Genomic DNA, 21,198 nt, shown 5'->3' on the forward strand with positions numbered 1-21,198 from the left:
ATTGCTCAAGTCTTACAGCTTGGTAACAGCAGATGAGTAGCAATGCTATACTCCGAATTCTACACATCTGCTAGCATCAGTCAGACACAGAAGTCAACAAAAGGGTCAGTGACCCGTGCAGCAATGTAACATAGAAAAAGATGTTAGCTAAATGGGGAACAAACTTATTTTCAAGCTTCTAAGATGGTATTATAAATACAAGAGTGAATGAATAAATAAAGAAATAAATGAAAAATCAACAGTAACAATTTAATGAAAAACTATATATATTGGCATTTCAATATAGAATCTTGCTTATTTTTAAAAATCCCCTTTCTAGAGTTTGGTGTATCAATGTCAGTTTTTGGTACAATCCCCTCACTTTCCTTGTGGATGTGGCAATTATTTATATTGTGGTCGCTATTAGTAGTGGTCAGCTGTTGCTGTTTCTTGAACCAACTCCTGTGTATTGCTTAGGACTGAGTCAAGAATAGCCTGTCATCTTGTGTGCTTCATAAGTAGCCAATCCAAGAAGCAATCATTTAAGCTGTCAAAAAATTGCTTTTCTGAACTAGTCACCCAGTTATAATTCTTTTATTAGACTTGCACGCCTTTTCCCTCTTGCTAAACATTACACACTCAGTACATTTTCCTGTTTTGAAGACTAGTAGTACAACCATTCTAGTATATTCATATTTTTCTCACTTGGGATTTGTATCCCTACAGTCTTCTTTATGATCCTATCCACTCAATTTTTCATATCATGAGCTTCAATGGAATCTTTTAGGTATAGTGCTATTCTCTGACTTCTGTGACCTAGTCTGTCCTTCCTACCTATCTTGTAGATAGGTATTGCTGAATCTCACTGCTTTTTGTTCACTGCTTTATTTCAGAAATGCTTGTTATGTCAAGGCCCATTTTCTTTGCTAGGCGTTCTTTCCTCTTTTTGCTTTGATCTTCTCTCTTGGTCTGTAGCCACTTAAGGCATTCTACCTTTTTTTAAAGATCTCAAAATAGTGGGTCCTATTGGAACTTCATTTGTTTCTGGATGCCCAAATCACAGCAGGGGCCAAGAGTACACTTGCCAATATGTAAATGGAAGAAGGAAGTTGCAACTATTACTGTATGATGTAGACCTCTCCACACTTATTCTTGCTATCTTATTTCCTGTCTGGTTTTATGCAGTATGCTCTCTGCCATGCTATCCCTGAAGACTACTCAGCTTTCAAGACAATTCTGTTACTCTCACATGAGCGGCACCGGCTTCCAATTTTCCCTGAGGGTACTCAATCCCCACTCAGCCCCAGGTCTTGCCCCCACTCTACTCCTTCCTCCAAGACCCTGCCCCACCTCTTCCCCATTTCTTTTTGCCCCCTCCCCCGAGTGCGTCCCATCCCCACTCCTTCCCCTCTGTCCTATTGCCTCCTACCTGCTGCGGAACAGCTGATCCACAGCAGGTGGGAGGCGGTGGGGGAGGAGGAGAAACTTGGCTGCTGGTGGGTCCTAAGCACCCACTCATTTTTTTGGAGCACCCACGGAGTCGGCACCTATGTCTCACATCTTTCATTACTCAGACCTGGGGTTCTCATCTTGTGGGTGGTCCAGTAGCAGACTGCAGAATCTCTCACAGAAACAATTAAATTGCAGGATTGTGAAAATTATACAACACATAGTTTACCAAATATTTAAAAATCTTAGCTTCTTAACCAATTCACTTGTCCCTAACAACAATTTAATTCTGCATTTCTAATTAATGTTTAGACAGTGGATAGTCTAACAAAGGAAATTATACAAACATGAACGATCATTATTTTTATAGTTCTTCTCTGAAATTCAGCCTGACCTTCCTTGTGTTAATGGGTCTAAATATTTTCAGCCCTACCATTTTTCTGTAATTCTGTGAGATCTCATAAACTAAACTTTTTTGGCTGTGTCAGTACTTGGATGGAAGACATCCAAGAAACACATAGGTGTGGCATATAATGGGGTTGTCAAGTATGTAGGGTGGTAATCTTCCTTCTGAGTCTGGATTGGACTGTGCTGTGCTGAACAAATGTGGGATGGTAATGCTGTCTTTTAGTTCGGACATAAAACCAACTTTCTACAGCTTGCAATAATAGAGATGCCATAATACTTTTATTAAGAGTAAAGTATTGGCTCTGGTTATTATATTTTACCTATCTAAACTCAATAGTGAATTTTCAGTTGGATATAGAATTATTCACTTTCTGTCCTGAACTGTGATGTTGCATTGTTATGCTCTGTTTAACAATTTCAGTGTTCCACACTGATGATCCCCTTGATTACATTGTATTTCAGCTTGTCTCTAAAGCATTTGGAGATCTTTCAGTGTGACCAGTGCTATATAAATGTAAAATTGTAGTACTTAACACTTACTTTTCTTTAATATGTATATCTTTTTTTTTATATAATATCTTTGTCTGAAAAGATGAAACTGTGAACTCTGATGTTCTGCAATACAGTCTGAAGTCTCTGCAAGCAAACACCCAGTATACTGCTCATGTCATGGCAGCCACCAAAGCTGGGGGAACCCATGGAAACAGAATAACCTTCAGCACTTTGAAATTCAGTAAGTAATTTTCAATGTTAACTGTGATTGCTTTTACAGTATTTTTGTGTAAGAGATATCGTTTTTTGATTTAGGCATTTCTTAGGCCAATCCTAGTCTACTCTGCCTCTGACTTTTTGAACAAAACAAAGAAAAATAATCAAAAATTAGTTTAAATTTAATTCAGCTCATTGGAAGACATTGTAAGCCAAATTTACAACAGATTAAAAGTTTTAAAAACTAAGGTCCCAATACTGCAAGTGATGATGCACAGGCAGACTGTTGTGCTTGCATGAATCGCCACTGAAGATTGTGGCTCTGCGCACATGCATTAGTCTGCCTTTGTGCTGTTACTTACAGGACTGGGGCCTACTATGTCACCAGAAGTGGAAAATGTCTATTTTAGGCCTGGTCTACACTGTGTGTGTGTGTGTGGGGGAAATCGATCTAAGTTACGCAACTTCAGCTATGTGAATAACTAGGCGACGTACTTGGATCTATTCACTGCGGTGTCTTCACTGCAGTGAGTCGACTGCTGCTGCTCCCCCATCAACTCTGTGTGCACCTCTTGTCGCAGTGGAGTACAGGAGTTGACAGGAGAGCGCTTGGGGGTCGATTTATCGCATCTAGTCTAGATGCGATAAATCGACCCCTGCTGGATCGTTCGCTGGCCGCCGATCTGGTGGGTAGTATAGATGTACCCTAAGGAACTGGGCTCAAAATATTTATGCATTGTGATTTCTTGTTGTCTCTTTTTTTTTCCCTATATGGAAAAACTCCCTGCTAACAAACCACGTGTTCCTCTGAATTGAACTCGGCCAGTGGGATACTCAATACACACTTGTGGTTAATATAAAATAATCTTTTTCTTATTTTCTTACTGTCTATATTTGTATCTTTCTCCTAGGGATATCATAGAATAGCTATGAATTGAAGTTAAAATTGTTATATCAAGATGTTAAATGGAAGAAACAATGAATGCCAACATTTCTGCTTCATTTCTGCTGGCAGAACACTCTGAGACCTGTCCCCTGTATCTGACTTTTTGTTCATTTTATAGTGTGCGGGGGGAAGGGGTTGGCACTGGATCAGCTCCTGGATAAAGCAACAGCTAAAATTGGAAGCAGCTGTTTTGAGATCCTAGGAAAGCCCCATTACACAGTACTGTCTGTAGCTCTGCAGTTATGACTAGAGATAGGCAAAAACATTTTGACAAATAGATTATTCACCAAAATATGTTGTTTTGGTTGACTTCTCAAATTTGATTCAATTACTTGCAGCTATGAAGAAGTTTTAGTAAACTGTTGGGGTGAGTGTGTCTGTCCTTTCGTAACCTTTAGCTCAGTGGTTAGAATGCTTGCTTGGGGTGCAGGAGACTCAGGTTTGAATCCCGACTTTGGAGCAGGGACTTGAACTTAGATCTCCCACATCCCAGGTGAGCAGACTAACTACAAAGCTAAAGGCTATTTGGGGGCAGGGGTACTCTCTGCCTGATTCAGAGGAGGGGTTTAAATCCACATCTCCTGCCTCCCAGATGATCACCAGGATATAGAGTCATTCTCACTCTCTTTCTTTGGTCTTGTGAATATTAAAGTATTTATACAATGTGGAGCAGCTTCAACAGGAGATACTGAGAGAAACCAACTTCAGAGTAGCATGTAGCCTGGTGGTTAGGATGCTCATGTAGGAGTGGAGAATGCTGAGTTTGAGTTACTGCTTCAGCAAGGAGAATCAAACCTGGATCTCCAACATCCTAGGCAAGTGCCCTAACCACTGGACTAAACGTTACGAGTGATGGATATGCCGAGAGATAGTTTGCTGAAGCTACCCAGACTTTTCTGGTTTGATGACAGATTTTGAACATTTGTAGGAAATGAACCAAATATGTTTTCTGCTTTTGTTTGTTTGTTGGCCAAACCGAAAAATCAGTTGTTTGCCCAACTCTGGTTGTGACTGGTTTGATCTGCAAAATACACATCAGTTAGGGCTTGTTTACACTTACTTGGGGATCAGTGCACGGCGATCGATGCATCAGCAGTCAATTTAGCGGGTCTAATGAAGACCCACTAAATCGACTGCAAATCGCTCTCCTGTACTCAACCTGAATGAGAAGCGCAAGGGGATTCGACGGGAGAGCGTCTCCCATCGATATAGTGTAGTGTGGACCCTGTCGTAAGTAGATCTAAGTACGTCGACTTCAGCTATGTTATTCATGTAGCTGAAGTTGCATAACTTAGATCGATCTCCCCCCGTAGTGTAGACAAGGACTTAGTATGTGTTGTATAGTGGCATACAGTACCTTAGTCAGTTGGTCAAGGATGTGACAATCAGAGCTTTTATAACTTGGGCTAATAAGATGGCTTTAATTATATAGTCTAAAAATGAAAATTTGCTCGGTAGTGTAATATACTAAGAAATGTTTCAATGCTTGTTCTTTCTCTAAAGGTGAAGAAGACTTTATTTTTATAACAATACCGTTTGTATTCTGTATGCTCTTATTATTAATCCTTGGGATAACCTGTACTCTAAAAAAACACACGTGAGTAAATTTTTGTGTGCTTGTTAAAAGTGAAAATAATGCATTTTAACACACAGAAGGCTAGTATTTTTATTTAAAAACAATGCTGGTTTATTAAAGACTCAAATCTGTATGCAGATAAGAAAATATCCTGATTTGCTGAAATTAAACAAATAGACATATGTTTAGAATTATTGTGACTGCAGCCAGTAGATGTATTTCTTCACTATAGTTGCAAAAACAAATACTATTTATATAAAATATGATAGGCCAGAATAAAAGAGCTAAGACAAATTGAATGGCTTTCTGCCTGTTAACACTCTCTCTCACTCACTCACACACACCCTATGTTTAAAGACCATGTAGGTTGCAAAGTCAGACAATCCAAAATTTAGGAAATGTCAGAACTAGGATTGCCTTAATTTGGCCTACTTGTGCGTATGCGTTCAGATTAGGACTGTCAAACAATTAAAAAAATTAATCACAATTAATCACATACAAATCACAATTAATCTCAGTTTTAATCACACTGTTTAAATAAATAGTATTCTATTATTGTTTAATATTTTTGGATGTTTCCTACATTTTCAAATATATTGATTTCAATTACAACACAATACAAAGTGTACAGTGCTTACTTTATTTTTGATTACAAATATTTGCCCTGTAAAAAAATAAACAAAAGAAATAGTATTTTCCTGTTCACCTCATAAAAGTACTGTAGTGTAATCTATTTATCATGAAAGTGCAACTTACAAATGTAGAATTTTTTATGTACATAACTTCTCTCAAAAATAAAACAATGTGAAACTTTAGAGCCTACAAGACCACTCAGTCCTACTACTACTACTTCAGCAAATCGCTAAGACAAACAAATTTGTTTACATTTATGGGAGACAGCTTCTTATTTACAATGTTAGCTGAAAGTGAGGACAGGCATTCACATAGCATTGTTGTCGCTGGCGTTGGAAGGTATATACATGCCAGATTTGCTAAACATTCGTATGCTAATTGATGCTTCAACCACCATTCCAGGGGACATGCGTCCATGCTGATGACGGGTTCTGTTCGATAACAATCCAAAGCAGTGTGGACTGACACACGTTCATTTTCATCATCTGAGTCAGATGCCACCAACAGAAGGTTGATTTTCTTTTTTGATGGTTAGGGTTCTGTAGTTCCTGCATTGGAGTGTTGCTTTTTTAAGATTTCTGACAGCATATTCCTCACCTCATTCCTCTCAGATTTTGGAAGGCACTTCAGATTCTTAAATCTAGGATCAAGTGCTGTAGCTATTTTTAGAAATCTCACATTGGTATCTTTTTTGCGTTTTGTCAGATCTGCAGTGAAAGTGTTCTTAAATCAAACAACATGTGCTGGGTCATCATCCAAGAGTGCCATAACACGAAATATATGGCAGAATGTGCGTAAAACCACAGAGCAGGAGATATATAATTCTCCCCCAAGGAGTGCAGTCACAAATTTAATTAATGCATTATTTTTTAATGAGTGTCATTGGGACCGGCAAGAATAGCATTACTGATTAATGAAACCATACTGGAGTCAGCCAGGACAGAGTGGCACACCCATGCCACCACTATTTTCTATATCAACAAAGAAGGGGAACGAGATTGATCATCTCTGCATATAGAGCAGTCAGTCTCTGAAACTGGTGCATCAATCCCCAGATCCTCCTGTCTGCAGCCTATCATCCTGGTATGCAGAAGGTAGTCACAGACTCACTCATCAGACGTTTTGCTCATCAGACACTCTATCAACCATCAGGTGGGAACTTCACAATTCAGTGGTATATGATATGTTCACATGATGGGGGACTCCGACCAGAGACCAATTCGCTTCCCAGATGAACAGCAAATGCACCACGTACTGCTCTGGGGAGCCCTCGGCCATTGTTCCTAGAGCAATACTCCTGATCAGACCAACTCAACTACGCCTTTCCTCCACTACCACTCTTGCCTGGAGTGCTGCACAAGAGTTGATGAGACAGAGCGATGGACATTCTGGTCGCCCCCTGCTGGACCAGACAATTCTGATTTTCCAATCTCCTCTACATGTCATCTAGGGTGACCAGATGTCCCGATTTTATCGGGACTGTTCTGATATTTCCTTGTTTGTCCCGCATCCCGACCAACGTTAGGTCGGGACACTGGACAAACAAGCAAATACTCCAAAGCCCGGAAGTGCTCGCGCGCCCCCTCCCCCCGTCCCGATATTTGACTTGGGTGATCTGGTCACCCTAATGTCATCCTGCCCTCAATTCTCATCCCGAACTTTCCTGTTCTGCTGACTAGGTGACCAGATGTCCCGGTTTTATAGGGAGAGCCCCGATATTTGGGGCTTTTTTTTATATAGACATCTATTACGCCCCATCCCCTGTCTTGATTTTTTCACACTTTCCATCTTAAAAAAAAAAACAAAAAAAACGAGGAGTCTTTGTGGCACTTAGAGACTAACAAATTTATTTGGGCATAAGCTTTCATGGGCTAGAACCCACTTCATCAGATGTATGAAGTAAAAAATAGAGGAGCAAGTGTAAATACATGAAAGGATGGGGGTACTTTACCTAGTGTTAGATCAGTCTAACGAGAGAAATCAATTAACAACAGGATACCAAGGGAGGAAAAATAACTTGTGAAGTGGTAAGACAGTGGCCCTTTACAGACAGTTGACAAGAAGGTGTGAGTAACAGTAGGAGAAGTTAGTATTGGGGAAATGAAGTTCACACCTTCTTGTCAACTATCCGTAATGGGCCACTGTCTTACCATTTCAAAAGTTATTTTTCCTCCCTTGGTATCCTGCTGTTAATTGATTTATTTTGTTAGACTGACCTAACACTTGGTAAAACAACCCCCATCCTTTCATGTATTTATACCTGCTCCTGTATTTTTTACTTCATACATCTGATGAAGTGGGTTCTAGCCCACAAAAGCTTATGCCCAAATACATTTATTAGTCTCTAAGGTACCACAAGGACTCCTTTTTCTTTTCTTTTTTTTTTTCCTGATACAGACTAACACTGCTACCACTGAAACCTGTCACTTTCTATCTAGTCACTCTACTGCTGACCCAGTACGACGGCAAGATCAGGCATCCCAGTCCACATGCGCTCCACCTCAGGGCATGGTATTTGGATGGGCATCTGCTTTACAATGGTTGTGTTCTTCGGCTGTACAAGATATTTTCTCCAGCAGCAGGAAGAATTCCACTGGAGAATGTTACCAAGCCAGGTGGAGACGTTTCTTGTCTTGGGCACAACAGCGGGAATTCCCTTCATCCTGGATTACATTCTGTCTTTAAAGTCATCTGGTCTCGCCCTCAGCTCTTTGAGAGTCCACTTGGTGGCAATTAGTGTGTTCCACCCTCCAATGGAAGGTTGCTCTGTCTTTACATGCCCACTAACTGCTAGGTTTTGGAGAGGCCTCTTCAGAACTTTCCCACCCATCCAAGTGATAACACTTCAATCAGACATGAATCTGGTTCTCTCTGTTTTAACAAAGCCCCCCTTTGAACCATTAGCATTGTGATCCCTGACCCTCCTTTTCTTGAAAGTCACCTTTCTTGTTGCTATCACTTCTGCTGGAAGGGCCACTGAACTTGGAGCTATGATGGCAGACGTGCCATTAACAATCAGGAGGTCCTCTAGACTGTTTATTACAGTAGCGGAGCAACTTAGGGTACAGTCCATCACCATCCAGAGAATCTCCAAATGGTTTTCTGATTGTATTAAACTCTGCTACCTACTGTTGGGCCTCCCTCCCCCCCCCACAAGGGTGTGGGCTCACTCCATGAGAACTCAGGCTTCGACCAAGGCCTCCCTTCAGACATACGTAGGGCAGCCACATGGAGTTTGGTACACACCTTTGCAGCACACTACACCTTGGTGCAGGACTCAATGGCAGATGCATCCTTCAGCATGGCAGTTCTCTGCATGATCTTTCCATCCTCATCCTCGCACCCTCCTCCCACTTAAGTACTGCTTGTTAATCACCCCCAGTGGAATACATTAGGGACCATCACTTGAATAAGAGGAGGAGGTTACTTACCTGTAACTGAGGTTCTTTGAGATGTGTGGTTCCTATCTGTATTCCGCTTCCCACGTCCTTCCCTTGTGCTTCAGATGTGTCAGATTTGCAGTAGAGAAAGAACTGATGATGCGCTCAGTCCGCCCCACCCTTTATCACCTCAGACATTTGACTCCGGGTGTATGGTGCGCATGTGTAACCTGTTGTGAATACGGATAGGGACCACACATCTTGAAGAACCTCCAGTGACAGGTAAGTAACCTCGTCTTCTCTCTTTAGAGCAGCGTTTGAATAGTATGCAGTAAGCTATGGGGCCTCACTTGACAATGAGGATAAAACAAAATATGAGGACCTCCTTATTAAGTGAGCATTGTCCATCTTATGGACCAAATGAGGCTGGGGAACTGTGGGGGGGAACGTAGTAAGTGATCATATGATTAAAATTGTAACATAATTCATACACACAAGGGTATTAGATTAAGGTTACACAGGCAACCTTAATTCTGGCATTTCCTAACCATCATAATATTCTTTTAACATAGTTTGTACAATTTCCTAGGTTTTTAAAAAAGCAAATGGAAAAACAGAGATTCCATCATGTGGCATCATACTGATACCCATATGGTTCATAAGCAAGGTAGGAACATTTCCATCTCTGCCACTTCAGCTAATGGAATAACTGATAGCAGTAGTCATCCTGCTGTGTGGACCAACACTAGAGGGAATATGATGCCACACCCTTTGCAGTGGGTTTCCCAGATATTTGCTGACAGCAGGGGAATGCTGAGTCTCGGGAATCTTGGGTTCCATTCCAGTGTCTGAACGGGAGTGTGCTGTAAAGGGCACAGACTCTTTTGCCTATTTGTACCACATGTGACACTTTCTGCCCTGTCCCCTCCAACCTGTTGTTGTTGTTCCAGTTCAGTCTTTTTCCACCCCTAGTTCCTCATCCCAGTCCCAGATTCTTTGCCCAGTCAGTCACAATTTCCCCCTCCTGGCTCCTTATCCAATTTGTCTCTCTCTGTCCCTGCTTTCTCCCTCCACTGGCTCCCAGTCCTCCCTTCCTAGCTCCTTGACCCAGTCTTTCTGCCCAGCCAGTCCCAGTTCTTGGCCTGAACCACACCTCTCATCAGATATGTTCCTCGTCTTTGTTCTCTCCCCCCCAGCTTTCTCCCAGTCCCAATTTCTCTTTTCCCCTGCCAGCCTCAATCCCACTTCTTCCTGCCTCACACTCCTTGTTCCAGTTTACTCCTCCTCTCACCTTCTGTCTGGTTCTTGGTCCTTTGCATTTGCGTTAGGCACTGTCCTCTTCCACGCTGCTGATGACGATGTCATTGAGAGCACAGAAGAGAGTCTCTCTACTGTCATATTTGGTGCCTGCCCCAACCCTGGCCTGGACCAGAATTACAAGGAAAGAGTGGCTTTGCACCTGAAGTCCTGGGCTGAAACATGCTCAGTTGCTCTGTGAGACTGGTGCATGCGCAGTCTGGTCACATGTAGATGCTGTGAGGTGTGGCGCATCCTCTCTGATGACAAAATCTTTGGAGACTTTAGCTACTAAACCATTAGAAGTCTCTACTGAGTATGTGCAAACTGATTTTTTTTAATGGTTACAATTTAGCCAAATTTAGGCAGATTTTCATATGAAGAGCACAAAAGAGCATAAAGGCCACCCCTGGCAAAAATTTCAAGTCCCTGCTCCAAAGCACAGGATTCCTAGAATTTCACAAAGAAATGGTCCTAAGACTTAACACTGCAAGACAACATATTTTCCCCTAAACTTATTATCAGAAAAGGCTGAGCTGTTTAGGCTGAAACTTAAAAATCTGCCTAAGGCAAACACCTGATGTAGAAAATTTCAGCCCCCAAATATTAAAATTTGTTAAAGTTATATGTGATTGAAAACATGGTCTTAAAATAGGAAGCTTTGAGTCATGTTAGTAGGTAGCAATTCCAGCTCCACTTATAGTACCCACTGTAACATAGCTTATATAGCCTCAACGCTGTGTATTCTCTTGTCTTTTATATTTGTCACTCTCTCTTAATATGTTTATGAAGAACTAGGCCCTGAGCCTGCAAAAACCTAAATACTTGCATAACTTTACTCAAATGTGTAGTCCATAGGCTTCAAAGGTACTACTCATGTGAGTAAAGTTATGCACACATGTAAATAATTGTGGGTTCAAGGATATAATTGGTACTGGCAGCAATTCTGTTTATCTTTAAAGCATTCACAAAGCTAATTTTGGTTACTGATTTTTATTAAAGTCGTTTATGCACTTTTTTATATATAAATACAGGAATTGTCTCTGCCCTATTTTGGCTAGGAGATCCTACTGTTCAGGTTGTGTTCCCATGTAAATTCTAATTTTAAACGTTTTTCTGACTGCCACAGTCTGCTGAGTATTGATTTGGAGACAGTGTCTTGAATGCAGTCAATCTTTTCTGTGAAATAGGCTGATAATTATGTTGCACCTAAAACAAAACAAAACGAAGGGCATATTTTTGCTGCAGAGTTAACTCAAATGTCATCCACACACACAAACCCTTCACTCGAGTTGGCTTGCCTCTCGGGGATATTGGTAAGGCTATGATTTTGGCACGGGTATTTTTAATAAAAGGCATGAAGAGGACATGGGCAATAAACAATAAATCACAGAAATGTACATATAGTAATGCAGTTTTCACTACATCAGGACAATTGCCTGGTGCCCCACACCACAGGGGACCCTGTGAAGCTAAGTTAAGGGTGCTGGGGCCCAGGCTTCAGCTGAAGCCAAAGCCTGAATCCCGCACCTGAGGCTGAAGCCAAAGCCCAAGCCTTGCACAGAATCCATGACAGAATCGTAGCCTTAGGTATCGGCTTCAGCTCAAGTCAGCACAACTCATCAGCTGCTAATAAAACCAGTGTGGAGTTCCTGTATTGTTCTGGACTGTGGCTGCTGTCACTTGAGCTAGGTTAACTCAAGAGGAGTTAAGTTAACTTTACAACGAGGACATACTCTTAAAAAATAACCCAGACACTCTTCATTCCAAGCCTAATTTAGGCATGTCATAATAAAAATTTGGCTTATGTAGCTTGAATAGTTACAATTGCAGCTTTATTTTCTGTATTTAATGGTAAACATTGGTTTAAACCAAAAACTCCGGTCCCAGGCAACACATTGCTATTGCTTTTAGACAATTTTTCTCTAACCCATGAGAATTGACTTGAGGGAAAGCAGTTCCCCATATTATAATAATTAGATAATGAGTACAGGGAAAGGACTTCCCTTGATAAATGTTTGCCATTCTATTCCTGGTTAAATATTTTCTGTATTTAATCCATTCATGTACTGGTACAGTGTTCCTACGGCATTCATGTCAGTCATCTAATTCCTGCATCAAAAGGCCAAATCTCGTTTCTGAATTGCAGGTTGAAAAAGGTTTGCTGGCCTGATATACCAAATCCTGCAGAGAGCATTGCTGTGGAGTGGCCTACTGACATGCTTAAGGTAACATCACATTGCTGTTAAGAAAAACAAATATGTGATATGAGTAAATTTTCTGATAAACAATTGAATCATGATGGACTAGATTCATTAAATCAGTGATGATTATAATGATGCTCTTTCAGGGATGAATTTGACCAAATGTAACCACCTTTTATAGATACCTCCATAAGCACCTATATTTACTACTTTTTATACAGCATGATATGTTGTACTCCTGTAGTTCATTTTCCCCAACTTGTCTTGAATGAGATGAGTTTCTGTCTGTGGTGGGGCCTATGTTCCAGATGCTCATCTATCTGCCCAGTTAAGTGGGCAGTCATCTCTAAAGTAATTCACCCATTCTCATTAGATTACAATATATTTTAAGAGATTACATCCTAAAATATGAGTCAGAGTAGCATGTTTAAAATTATAGCATTTATTACTCTTTTTTACAAGACAAAATTCATATAGAATAGGTGTAAACAAAACCATATTACAAAAACTGACAGATGTTTATACTTTTGGGAAGTTTTGTTGCAGAGAAAGATAAACTTAACAAAAACTGACAAACGCCCTTGAAAAATGTCCTAGCCTGACCCATCACAGGAGATGACAGGTATGCAGGAGTCTGTATTCCTGTCTCTGAGAGGGTCTGAGTGTGCTTCTCTGTCACCCTTAGTTCTCAGTTTTCAATTTCACAGGCCCCCTCTCAGCTTTCCTGTGGAGGACTAAGATAAAGGTTCTTCTCTAAGTGCCTGTCGTGTATTTTTCTTTTGGTCCACATGTGCTTGAGATCGGAATCTTTTGGCCAGCAGTGTCCATTGAGCTGTGTCTGTGCCTTGCTTATCCTCAGCCCCCACCTTCCCCACCCAATGGCATAGAGAGCAGAGTGAGTCCAACTGACCTGTTCCTTCTTAGTGCCTATCATATTATCGTATCATATCTTCGGTTTTGTCACTGAATCCATTTTCATTTATTGAAATCTAATAGAGTTGGACAGATGTCACTAAAAGTGTAATTTAAAGACAATGGGGTTGCGGCTATAACTCAGGGAAAATTTTGCCTGTAGAATTTACTGGTCATCATATGCAAAATGAAAATACTCTAACGTGATTCCTGGTAGAATCAGTTAGAGTTTGAAGGGCTTGTCAGTTAGAAAACAGTCATTTTACTAGTAAACTGAGAAAATTTGATATGGATTCATTGAAACAATAAATATGGAGCTTTACATTGCCATTTTCATAGTCACTTTTCAGAAAACTGTATTTCAGGAGAAATGCATATCAAGGTTTCATTAAGTGGTTCTTAAACATACAGACTTGAACAGAGCTGAAGTGGTGGGGGTGTTTTTAAAAGATCTTTGCAATGTATCTTTCTTTGTACTGATGTAAGTTTCAAGTGTTTCCTTTTTGTACTGACAGAATAATTTGCCTCTGAAGGAAGTACAATCTGAGGACGGGATAGTAGATCCTGAAGGTATCTCTGTTTTGGAATCATGCTTTCCTGCTGAAGACCACACTGCATTATTAGTAAAGAGTCATGAGAACTATGATTCTAAACATATAAATGTTTGTAAAAAGGACATGGGTAATGGACATAAAAAGATTTTGTATGGTGAAGAATATGAAGTTGTAAAACCACTATCACCATCAATTCCATATATAGTTACAGAACAGGACTTCAGGAGTCAAATGCTGCTTTCAGCTTTGATGCCTACCAGAAGAATCCAACATCAGCATCTAGAAATATCAAAAGAGGGCTTATGTGAGTCCCTGCATTCTTCAATTGAGAATTCCAAAGAGAATGAAAAGGAGGAAGTTCTAGAACACACAGATTTCAAAGAAGAAACTAAAATCAATCCATATCTGAAGAATTCTTTAATACAAGGGAATTTCTAATTTCTGAGAATGTGCCAGAATACAATACGGAAGCCAAAAACCTATTGCTTGTATTAGCCCCTTTCCAGCGAAACACTATAGGGCAACCATATGTGACACTGGACATGTTTGGACTGACCACAGCTAATCAGTGCATACCTGCAAAGTCATTTTGAGGTATTGTACTGTCCCGCTGGTCTGCTGCTTTCTTGTTGAGGGAGTGTTGCCTTCCATACATACATGCATTCAAGTTCTCTTAGCATCACTTACTTGACTGAAAACTACCAGTTTGTCTGAACTACTTTGAAGGAATTAATGCATTTCATCATCTGTTAATTTTGACTTCATATTATTGTTCTCTTTAACAGACAGACATAGAGAAATATGCAGTAGTAAGGCACTTAATTCTTCTTATCCCTCCCCTTCCAGTTTATTAAAACAAATTTATCTTTACCATGACAGTATCCATCAGTGCAAGCAGGATGCTGATTTCCTTCTTGACAGTCTCTTTCCGAAGCTGGCTGTTGCAAAGGCCGTGCATGCTTACTCAAACATAGCCAGGATCTTCAAATTCCTTCCTTTCTTCTTTCTTAAAGTTACAAGAAATAGAACTTCTCATTTCCCTTTCTTCCTTCCCTTATCTTCTGTTTTCAATTCTATTTGTAGAGTTCCTGCTGTTTGTCAAGTAATTGGAGGCTTTGCTGTTCCTCTAGCCACTTCAGTCATCTGGTTTGGATATTATGCTTCCTGTTTGTGTCTACAAGATTTTGTCTGTGGCCATAGATTTGATTGGATTCTCTGTCACGCTCCTGTTTCATTTTCTCTTGGTTTTATCTTCTGTATTTTACTCTGTTTTTCATTTCTCCTGTTTATTTGTCACTCATTGTCACTCTGTGTGCCCCGTCCTATCATCTTACTCCTTTGTCATTGTAGATCTCTCCTGGCCCTCCAGCTGCTTCTCCAGTTGATGTATTGACTTCCTTGACTGAAATGGCTTAACTGAACACAGCCTCTTATGTAGAAAAGAGCATCGAATCTATATTTAAGGCAGTGCTTCTCCTCTATCTAACTAAAGGAAAATGCTGAATTGAACTGAGTAGTCAAAGGAGTCCCTTGAAGATTATCGCATTAAACCTAGAATTTCTGGAAATTACACTTGGAAATCCTAGAATCTTTTTTGAGCATGCCATCTTTAGAAGTGTCTAGGCAAGTAGGACTTAGTCCTGAGCTCAATTTTGCAGTATATAACTTCATTGAGTTCAGTAGTTACTCTTGAAATGAGATCAGAATCAGTCCCATAGAGAATTCTGATGATAATTAGATGATTTGCAAAAACATTTAAAAATGACAAATCAACATAAGCAAACCTATTGAGCGTGGAAGAGGGAAACTCTTGTGGTTACACCAGAGACATATTAATAATCAAAAGAAAAAAAATGTTCATAAGGGGACTGGTTCTTTATAGACCAGAAAAACTGAATCAAAAAGTCTGTTAGAATAAAGGCCAAGCTGCCTTCTATATTTGTATAGATCCAAGCACACTGACAGAGCTCAGTAAAAAATATTAAAACTTAAAATGACAAGTGTTCAAGTCCCCATTCACCGTTTGGGCAGCCGGGCCTAATGAGATACGTGACTCGTCCTTTGATTATTTTCAAGATAATATTAACCATTTTTATTTTCTTTGAATTTTATCCCAATAGCACAACAAAGATGACTGAGCATATGTCTACACTGCGGCTAAGTGTGTTCCTCCCGGCCCAGGCGGACAGACAGACATGTGCTAGATCTCCTTGAGCTATCACGCTAAAAATAGCTGTGTGGATGTAGCGGCATGGGCTAGTCACCTGAGTAAAGACCCAAGGGGTTGGGTGGGCTTGTACTTGGGTAGCTATCCTCTGCTGCAATGTCCACACTGCTATTTTTAGCATGCTAGCTCAAGCAGAGCTAGTGTGTGTCTGTCTACCTGGGCTGAGAGGCATGCTCCCAGCTGCAGTGTAGATAAATTCTAAATGGTGCCAGGGACTGATAATGGGCTATTAAGCCATTAATTTTGAAATGAGTTAATTGAATGTAGGCCACATTATCAGTACCCAGAAGTTGTTACAATGTGAAAAGGGTTGGGAGACCAATGTGAAGTGAATTGTTGGTCTGCTGGCTTCCAGAATTTGCATTAATTGGCATCCTAAGACTAGGACTCCCAGGCAGTACAGTAATCATCATAATCCTCATCCTTGCTGGCATTCTTGGTTTGGGGTACTGAATGTGCATGGAGAATCCACTTAATCCTCTTACTCTTAGGGATGATCCCTCCAAATCAGAGCTGGGGCTGCTTATTGAGACTGTGGGAAGGTGTGCGTTGCCTGTTGAGTATTCTTAATGAATACTAACATTTACTATTTAAAAACAACTTTGAAAACATATTCCTGCAAACACCAAATTGCCTAGAAGGTTGCTCAAACTTATTCAGTGTGAATGCAGAGCTTGTCTCCTGGACCATCCTCCCTCCCATTGACTATCAAATAGTATCATTGTGGCATCTGTATCAATTGTTTACATGGAGAAGTGATATTAGGGAAGTATTAATGTAATTTAGCTGCTGGAAATAAGGAGACATAAACATGTGACCAGCTTTCTGCAAACCACCAGTAAGTGCTTCACAGATCAACATTGGTTCATGGACCAATTAGAGAAACTGGTCTAAAACATAGGACAGTCTACACTATAATCTTTATTAAATACTGGACTGCATGTACTGCATGAACAAGACCAATAATCTGCAACCCTTTCCAAACAGTCAAATACTTGTGTATAAAAAAGCCAAGTGACTGCAGTCACACAACTATCATATCTAATGCACTATTTAAATCAGATTTTTTCATTTAGTTTTGACTGCATCTGCTCTGTATCGGTTCTTTAAAAAATAAATCAGTAAAAATGTTATGGCAGTAGTGGGGTTTTTGTGTTTGGTTTGTTGTTTTACTGTTAGAGCATGTGAATACAAACCCTTAAATTTTCTAAGCAATGAGAAGTGAGGAAGGATGGGTTTTAGTGAGAAAGGCACAGGACTGGGAATTAGGAGATCAGGGTTCTTCTTTTCCTGGCTCTGTCCCCCTTTCTGTGTAATCTTGGATGAGTCTCTCTATACCTCAATTTCCTCCTCTGTAAAATGCCTATTTGTCAAATGTGTAGTGAGACTAAATTTTAAAGCACATTTTGATCCTTGGATAAAAAGTGCTAAGTCAAATATAAAGTAGCATTAATTTCAAATGAGAAATGTAGTTGTACTGATGTTTTTTGAAGATTCAGGTTTTAGTGCTGGGACATATGAATTTGAATTAAGTGTCTCCAGTTCCTTCAGTTATTCTGGGAGACCTAACTTAGTCCCTACTGGTTAATGTACCATTCACAGGCCATCTGGATAGAAGGAAGGAATTTTTTAATTGCGGACTCAGTAGCTGCAGAATGATAGTCAAGTATGCATTTGGCTGTCTGAAAGGAAGATGGTGCTATTTGTGTAATAGTTTGGAAGCACCAGAAAAAAACATGCCAACCATTATATCACTGTGTTGTATTCTGCACAATATTCGTGAGAATAAGGGAGAAAGCTTTACTGGTGATGGGAGGTGGAGATCCAAATATTTGCTCAGTGGTAAAAACAGCAGATGTCCCATAGTAAATGGAAACACACGGGGAAATATTGTTAGGGATGCCTATTGTTCTTATTTTGAGTCTCATCCCTGAAAATGTGTGACTGTACAATCAGCCATTAGCTCGTGGAGGGGGGATTTGGGTTCACTGTGTGCAGTGCTTATGGGTGATGCAAGTGTGGTCTTGTTCAAATACGTTTTAAAAACCCTGTACATTATTTTAACTTTGTTTAAAGTAGTTTCTGACTTTCATGCAGTAATGAGTCATAGTGTATGAATTTAAATTTTTTTTATTATGAAACAACAGTAATGTAACAGACCAAAAATAAAGTTGTTATAGAACCAATATTAAAACAACTTGTAGTCGAACATACATTTAAGAAAACAATAGTGCAGCTAAAATTGAAGATGCAATGCAGGGCAGAACAACAGTTAAAGGGTGGAGAGCCTGAAAGTCACAGGGAGTATGTGCCTTGGTTCTGCCTCTTGTTGTTCACAGGACTTCTGGGATTGAGTGCACAGTGCAAAGTTATCAGGGGTGCTGGGGTCCCTCCCAGGTGCAACTGTCCTCTGTGCCCAGAGGTTGACTCTACAAGGAAAATGGCCTCTGGGACCACTGCTGCAGGGGTAGATTGGGGAGGAATTGCGGGGTGGTCCCAATATTGTATTGTTGAGGGGCTGAAGAACATCAGCCTGTGATGAAGCAGTGAATTTTGGCTTGATATAGCCTCCATGAGCTGTCTCTGTATCTCCCTGTCCATTTCCAAGCTCTCTTTGGCTATGATAATGCTTTCCCTGGTGACTGCAATGCTGTCCTCGGCCACTATCACAGCCTTGTTTGTGAGCTCCATTTCTTTCTCACTGTGGGTCCTCAGTACTGCCTCCACTTCTCACCCAGCTTTGATTTTGGGGGGAAGACACTGCTATGAAGTCTGAAAATGTCTCATCCCGATTCTTTTTTGCCCCCCTCAGGTTGGCCAGGCACTCCACATATGATAGAGGCCCCGTCCTTGGTGGCCTGGCCACGGCACGTGCCGTGGCTTTTGGAGTATAAAAAAAAAATCTGATTATTGTTCGTTTTCCAGACAGGCCATGATAGCATTTTTGTAATATGTGTTTGTGACTTTACCTCCCTGAGATTCTTCCCATTCTTGGAGAACCTCGGAGGTGGCAAGGTGTGTGTGTGTGTGTGTGTGTGTGTGTGTGTGTGTGTGTGAGAGAGAGAGAGAGAGAGAAAGATACTGGTTTGAAAAAAACACCCTGTTTACTATTTTTAGCATACTGGCTGAGATGAGACCTAGCACAAGTACATCTACACAAGCTGGGAATCACACTCTTAGCTCACAGTGTAGATGTAGCCAGAGCATAGCACCTGTCCTGATAAGAGCAGTGGCTCTCAACCTTTCCAAACTACTGTACCCCTTTCAGGAGTCTGATTTGTCTTGCGTAAACCACGTTTCATCTCACTCAATCTACTTGCTTACAAATTCAGAAATAAAAATACAAAAGTGTCACAGCACACTATTAGTGACAAATTACTTACTTTCTAATTTTTACCATGTAATTATAAAATCAATTGGAATATAAATATTGTACTTACATTTCAGTGTATAGTATATAGTGCCCTATAAACAAGTCATTATCTATACAAAATTTTGGTTTGTACTGACTTTGCTATTGCTTTTTATGTAGCCTGCTGTAAAACTAAGCCAATAGGTGAGTTGATGTACCCCCTAGAAGACCTCTGTGTACCCCCAGGGGTATGCGTACCCCGGTTGAGAACCACTGGATTAGAGCACCCTCATTCCTTTGTGTAAAGACCAGGGAGCTGATGGGCAGCTTGGTTTAAATCCCACTGAAAGTAATGGGAGATGGCCATTATTAACTAAAGGAAATGTTTTGAGTTTGACTACAGCAACTATGAATTCTTGTGAAACTTAAAGCAAACCCCCAAACTGTAATAGAATGCTAAACCGTATTATACTATTTGGACACTAGGTGGCACCGTGTGTAAAATATCATATTTAAATGAACCTTGACCATACTTGGGAGAGCATTAAAGATAGGGTGACCATATTTCCCCATGCTGAATACAGGACACCTGGTAAAATTACTCATATTCAAGCAAGTTCAATGGCAATCAATCATATAAACGTTCAAATTAACATAAAGTTGACTGAGCCCCTGTTAAAAAGAAATATTGCATAGTTGGATTCTTTTTATTTACCTTCTTATCTTTAAGGCTTTAGGGTTCATATGTGGAGGGGTGACTCACATAACCTAACTCCCCCCCACACTCACACACATGGGGAGAGGTCTCACACACGTACACATACACACACTCTCTCTCACTCACTCTTTTGTACACCTCTCTCACACATGGGGTGTAACCGATTGACCTGACCTTCCCTGTCCAGAGCTATCCGCCCTCCATGCCTGGTTGGGCCCCCGGGATGGACCCACCTCTCCTGGTACCTGGCACCTAAGTTCCTTCTAAGCTGCATGGCTGCGCAGCTGCCTATTAAGCCTCGCTCAGGGCTGTGGCAGGAAGAGGTGCCCCTCCCTGCTGGCCGCAGTGTGGACCTGCCTCAGCCAGGGGAGGAGCCCCTCCCTCAGCCTGGCCCAGGCCCACCAGAGCTGCCAGGAGAGGAGCCCCTCCCTTGGCCCAAAGTGGCCAGACGTGAAGAGAGTAGCCAAATTGGATAAAAAGGCTGAAAGAGCTTTTACAACAGACATCACTCAGTTAGAGAACTGTGGGGTCTAGAACTTGGTGACTGTGTTTGTGTCAAACTGGATGGAGAAAAGGGATGGACAATTCCAACTGTTGTGAAGAAAAAGAATTCAGCGCCCACACCATCTGTGATCAAGACCGACAGTGGAGAGTTCAGCAGGAACTGTTGGCATCTACAGTTTGTTCCTCAGAAAGAACAATCAACAGAGCAAACTCTACAGCTGGCAGATGCAGAACAAGGTGACTCAGGGATTTCAAACTGATCACAGCCAGTCATAGCAGCTAATGGACAACCAGATGACGAAGTTGTTACATGTTCAGGTCATTTAATTAGAAATGAGAGACACTTAACGAA

The 21,198-nt window shown here is 40.8% G+C and overlaps 1 protein-coding gene across 11 annotated transcripts in view; it reads left to right on the forward strand.

Moving 5' to 3' along the window:
* IL31RA (interleukin 31 receptor A) overlaps positions 1-18,460 on the forward strand; it is a 79,598-nt gene extending 61,138 nt beyond the window's left edge. For 8 of the 11 annotated variants that reach the window (XM_065598964.1, XM_065598958.1, XM_042857533.2 and 5 more), the window contains exons 15-18: positions 2,429-2,569; positions 4,994-5,087; positions 12,525-12,603; positions 14,007-18,460. In XM_065598964.1, the coding sequence (XP_065455036.1) occupies positions 2,429-2,569; positions 4,994-5,087; positions 12,525-12,603; positions 14,007-14,483 (791 nt within the window). In that variant the 3' untranslated portion in view covers positions 14,484-18,460. Of the gene's footprint in view, positions 1-2,428; positions 2,570-4,993; positions 5,088-6,404; positions 7,445-12,524; positions 12,604-13,400; positions 13,475-14,006 lie in introns of those variants that run through there. The other 3 variants (XM_065598966.1, XM_065598960.1, XM_065598967.1) reach the window with 3 other exon arrangements.
* The last annotated feature ends 2,738 nt before the right edge of the window (positions 18,461-21,198 follow it).

This window comes from Chrysemys picta, chromosome 6 (genome assembly GCF_011386835.1).
Source record: "Chrysemys picta bellii isolate R12L10 chromosome 6, ASM1138683v2, whole genome shotgun sequence".
Classification (NCBI taxonomy): Eukaryota; Metazoa; Chordata; order Testudines; family Emydidae; genus Chrysemys; species Chrysemys picta.